General features: G+C 32.9%; 1 protein-coding gene across 1 annotated transcript; it reads right to left on the bottom strand.

Annotated features, from left to right (window-relative positions):
- Nucleotides 1-631: 631 nt before the first annotated feature.
- On the bottom strand, nt 632-5,342 carry LOC134268690 (uncharacterized). The gene is made up of 2 exons (XM_062750931.1): nt 5,126-5,342; nt 632-1,101 (listed from the first exon to the last, which is right to left on the bottom strand). The coding sequence occupies exons 1-2, from the start codon at nt 5,340-5,342 to the stop codon at nt 632-634; spliced, it is 687 nt and encodes a 228-aa protein (XP_062606915.1).
- Between the last annotated feature and the right edge of the window lie 560 nt (nt 5,343-5,902).

Genomic DNA, 5,902 nt, shown 5'->3' on the forward strand with positions numbered 1-5,902 from the left:
CCACACACCGCTCTCTGGCCTCTTGGTCCCATTTTAGTATTTCTTCTGGCACTCCAACTGTATTATAAAAAGTTATCACGGTGAAATATAAAGAAATATAGTTTAACACAAATGACACAATTTCTACAAAGTTTCAACAAAAAAATCTGGCATTAAAAAACTAAAACCTCCACAATAAGTTCTAGCTTTAAATACTTCCCTTCAATTTATATTTTATTTCTGGTTTACTGCTTCAAAAATTTCAACTTTTACTGTAAATTCATGGACTTTATTTCGAACAAGGACATATCTTTTTATAAAATGTATAAAGGATGTGCACCAACACCGATGTGTATTAAAAAAACCCACACATAGTGACTATTTTCAAGTGTGACAGGATATTTCAGCTTAATATTCCATTCCTTATGTGATAAGTACTGTTCCAAATATCAAGGATATTACATCATGTAATTGAAGGTATGTACGAATATACTTTATTTAATTACATTTTAACAATTTAATACTACTTTCTCAAAAGTATTAATATAATGTTCTGCACGAATATACACTAAATAATAACAGGAATAAAACATCATTTCATATCAAAAATAAATGCAGGGGTAAAATGTTCTTACAACATTTACTGATCCTGCTATGAATTCCCCAATCTGACATGGTACAGTGTTTGATGATGTCCAGCTGTAGGTAATCTATGAACGAGGTCGTACATCTTCTCAGGTCTGTCCGGTACATACAGACATCTCTCTCCCTCACTCCTTTTATAACCCCAGGACCGGAAGTATTCTGATATCACGTCACATGACGCCGTGGTCAGGAAAAACTCTAGATCACTGTCTTCAACCAGACACTCCGTAACAAAGGCGTACATGACGTCATGTCGGATGTCGTCTGATTTAAACGTTATCACACCATCAGGTGTTTCTGTGATTTCCTGTGGTATATCTACTGAGCTTTCTACAGTAACCATGGGGAAATATCTGTCTCTGATTTTGTCCCTTATGGTTCTGTGGGATTGCTCATCGAGATTCAGCTGATATTTCTCAGTAAACAGTAAGGAGTACAGTAGACATCGGACTTCCGGCTGACAGCTATTGTATTTACCTGAATAGAAAAACAAAAATAAATAAATAACCAAGTTATTGGATATAGATAATTGAAAAAAATACATGAAAAAATAACATTCACCCAATCTATTTTTCATTTCTTCATACTTTATACAATTCTAATGAATATAGGTCTATAAGGACAGGCTCCCCTTTTTTAATTGCTACTTTTGTCAACCAGATAAGTTAATCCGATCAAAAAAAGATGAGGAGATAACTTATTACGTATTTCTTAAATGTAGATGCATTAAATCTAAAATAAAAAGATTTTTTGATATATTCATTCCTAGTAAGTACCGTCTTGGAAGACGGTATACAAAGTTGAAGTATTTTACAGTCTTTAAACTTATGCACTTCCTCTATTTTGTGATTGGAAGAAATATCATGATGAAGGCATTCGGTTGAAATGCTGTTTAAGGCAAAGGAAAATAATTTTCTGGCGACATCATTTTCAATTGTAGAGCAGTGGACAAAACAGACAATAAAAATTGTCAGTAATTAATTCGAAATTATAACTCTAGTTTTTTTTTACAATCAAATAAAAATATCTATATTTTCATTATGAACAGAATTGATCTTTATTATATGCAAGCTTAACAAATTTTATGCAATAAGTTTAAACATAGTTTACTTTGTTTTCGAATCTCAACAGCACTCGGCACACCATTCGAAGTTTCTCAGGACTTTCCGACATCTGATCTTCATATCACAAAGTCAAGAGAATCAGCCGACGATTGTCGAATGATCTCGCCAGCAAAATCGCTTGATTGATTGATTGATTGTAGGTTGCTTAACGTCCCTCTCCGGTTTCGAGAAATTTTCACTCAGATGGAGACGCGACTTCCCGGTGGAGAGCTGCAAATTTTGTCCCATACTCGACACTGAAAGCCATTGAGCATGGAGTAATATTTTTTGTGCCAGTACCTACTTCGACACGGGACCTCGATTTATACAGTCTCATTTGAAGAACCTAAATTCACGTTCAGCAGTGGATTTAAAGCCGCAATGTAATGATTAACTCTTACTTTGCAACTCTGGACAACTGCGCCATGCTGGCGACCAGCAAAATCAAAGTTTACTGAGAAAGCCGAAAAACTATTAACTTTTCACTTGGAAGGTTATATTTATGTCATAAAAAAATTAGTAATGAAGAAATACAAATTAAAAAAAAGAAAATGCATGTCGGAAGCTTATTCTGGCCCCTTATTTGATGTACAAATTGTGACAGAAAAAGTAGAACTATTGTAAAAACCTCGGAAATTTGATGTAATCATATTCAGATTTCCTTTATATTTTTTTTATATTTTAAAACTGTATCTCAGTTGATTCAATACCCAATTCATTCTCTGCGTATGAACAATATCTAAAAAAGGAGGTAAACTATTGACAAGCAAGTTGATGAAACAAGAATATCTGCAGTCTCGTTTATAGTCATCATTTCGTAAATCCTATGGTCGATACAATGACCTTGTCAGCAAATACAGTTTATCATTGAGACAAATGCTGACTGACGTTTTTTAAAACTATATACTTATTGACTGAGTTAGAGGGCAACATACGTTTTGTTCCGCGAACTGCGTCAATAAAAGTTTTGTTTAACCTTTCATTTTATTTTTTTTTCATGCATGTATTCTGTACTATCTTATTGTAACACCAGGTCCGTCACTTTTGAACAACAACGAATAAAAATAAGATTAAGTTCCACCAATTCTGTGACATAAGCGGGTCAACATCTCATCGACCGACCGGTCCAACATCGATTTCTTTTATGCCCGCTCAGTAAAACATGAGAAATGTTAGACTTATTCCGTATAAATTTAAATAGGAAGAACTTTTTAAAGGCAAAACAATAATTGTTATATCATTATACACTAAATTGACGATGGATTTTTTCCGTTATTTCCCGATTATGACAAGGAGCACACTGCGGGTGTGACAGGTCAACAGGGGATGCTCATTCCTTCTTGGTACCTGATCACACTTCTGATGTTTCGCAGGTCCGTGTTTGCTCTGCTCCTATTTTGTAAATTGTTTTATGAACTTTGCTATTGAATACTGTTGGTTACCTCCGTATCCTTCAATCATAATATATTTCAAAATTTTTTAAACCCGACCATTCCTCTGTTACGTTTTGGGATACCCATCTCTTATCCGCAAGTCCTCTCATACCACTGAAGGAAATTAAATGAAACTTTCACAGAATCTTTATTACATATTGCCATTGTGCTCCTCTTATTTTACTTTTTGATCTGACATATATTTTGGATTTTCCAGAGCAAAACATGGACACTGCTATTTTATTCATATGGGAAGCAGGGTATCATTTAGTGAGCTCATTACTCATATTACCTCTAGTTTAATATAGATATATTACTAAAAAGGAATCAATTACGGTTTAAATTAAATATGTAATATGTACATGTACATTAAGGTTGACGTCTTTACCTATCGGATTTAGTAATGTTAGATTAGATTTCGTATTAAAATGATGATTCCGTTATAAATCATTCGGAATATTTGAAAACAAATATACTGCACGGTCATAACGTGGCTATTTGTGGATCATTAAAGATACACATTGTACGACTTTTGATTTATCGATTACTTGATGTGTTTACAGTTTACGTTTTGTTATCTTTTGTTTTGACATATGTTTAACTGCTATGTTATTCCCGCAGACATGGCAAGATACTAGTAACTGACCGTCTATCTAATTGAAATCGAAACTCTAAAAAGTTCAATACATTTTGAATCCCCCTATGTGTATCAGGCCATGTATGTCAGTAGCAAAGACTGCATACGTTTTTTGATATACTCATTTGCAATTTATTCAAGGCTGCAAAAAAAAAAAAAAAAAAAAAAAAATCAGGGATATTTTTCACATGTCTTCAATTATCAGCATTTATCTCTCGGAATTTGTCGCGTTCTATATTTTATTCACCCTACAGATACTTTTTAACTTTTTATTTCAGCTGTTTTGGTCATAATCTGCTTTCTTTTCTCTTTAAAAAAATATTTATATCATCTCATATTTTCAAAGTTATAACTTAATGATTCATGATTTATTACTGTGTTTCATTTTTTCCTGCTATAACCGATGTCCAACTTATCACCCCTCCCCCTACGAAAAACTATTTTTTTTTAAATCAGAATAAAAATAGAGATAATTATTTTCTATAATGCATAATATGAAAAGAGAAATGTTTTAACATCGTAAGCATATATGTATAAGAAATATATGTTTAAGAAAGTTAAGATATACATGTACTTAATTCACCTCTACCGGCAGCCTTAGTTTTGCTAAGTTTGTACATGTAGTACGCTTCTAGTTACGGTCTTAAGTTTTAGACTGTACATTTTAAAATCCTGCTTAATCATGGTCTTAGACTTAGGTATCCCCAGTAGAAAAAAATATGATATTAAATGAAATATGCGTAATATAGAACTAAAAAATCGGCTTTATCAACTTCAGTCAACATGTTTTTTTTTTTACATTTATAATAAAGGTTTATTGAACTTGTGTTGGTGAACAATGGCACGAGTTGGCTGTACAAATGTTAAGAGCTTGCGAATGGATTTTTACAATCAATGAGTGCGAATACAATGGGCTGGTCAAACATTACGCGAACTCTGCTTTAATGTACTTTTGCAGAGGACATATATTTATAAAATACGTATCGTAAAGATTCCAATAAATTTAGGGCAACATTTTTGTATTTCAAAAAATTATTATCAATGCATTGATATCGTCGGTAGAGAGACATACATTTTCTATAGTTTGCGACATTTTTCGACGATTTCCTTAAATATATATTTATATTGTTCCATTACTATGTATTTAGATTTCTGACATGGTATCTAGAGTACAAACAGGAATATAGTAAAAAAAAGTATTAGAAAATGATAAAAACAGGTAATTAGAAAGTAATTAAGTTAGATTTCATTTTTTTTTCTCTATCAACATCGAGGCCATTGAGATGACAAACAATTTCTCTGGAAAGACAATCTTGTTTCTTTCTTACTTGGTTTCCTGTAAGCCTTGTTGTCGATGATGTAAATGTCTTTGTGTGGATGTAGACCTATACAGGATCTCACGATGTCAGGTCTCGCGTTCATCCAGTATCTCCAGATTTTGGACACGTTATCTACACTGTCACGTGATCGTTTCCTGTAGTCTTCAGCTTCAGCTTCTTCTTTAAGATCCTTTAGAAATTTTTCTCGTTTATCTATGCTGCTCATTAAATTATTTATTGGACTTTCCACTGTAAAAAAAGAATATTGTCTAAAAAAATATTTACAGTTAACACACTTATGCATGAAGAAATAAAAAAAAAGATATCGAATGATTAAAGATGTGTGTTTAATTTATCTGTTTTTCAGTTTATCTACAATTTCATTCCATTAAAGTTTGTGAGATCAATAAACTATAATACAAACGAATAACTTTAAGGCCCGGTCCCACTGGGGAGCGGATTAATTGCGCATGAATTTAGCATACAAATTTCGGGCGTTCGCTGTCGTTCGCAACAAAATTGGCCAAAAATGACAAATTTCGTAGTATGAATGACGGATATATTAAATATGCATAGCGAAAATATGACGAACAAAAGCGGATATTTCACGAATAAAAGCGTATGCAATAGCGGATGCTCTTCCATGAGGGGTACAACTGGTAAATGTTGACGAATGTATTGCAAACACTGCGGATTTATAACGAACAATCACGGATGTATATCGCATGTATTGAGGAAACGGATCGAATACATTGCAATTATCTCGGAAGTATCACGGATGTATTG

This window comes from Saccostrea cucullata, unplaced genomic scaffold (assembly GCF_032062105.1).
Source record: "Saccostrea cucullata isolate Sc308-1 unplaced genomic scaffold, CSIRO_AGI_Scuc_v1 ctg1426, whole genome shotgun sequence".
NCBI lineage: Eukaryota > Metazoa > Mollusca > Bivalvia > Ostreida > Ostreidae > Saccostrea > Saccostrea cuccullata.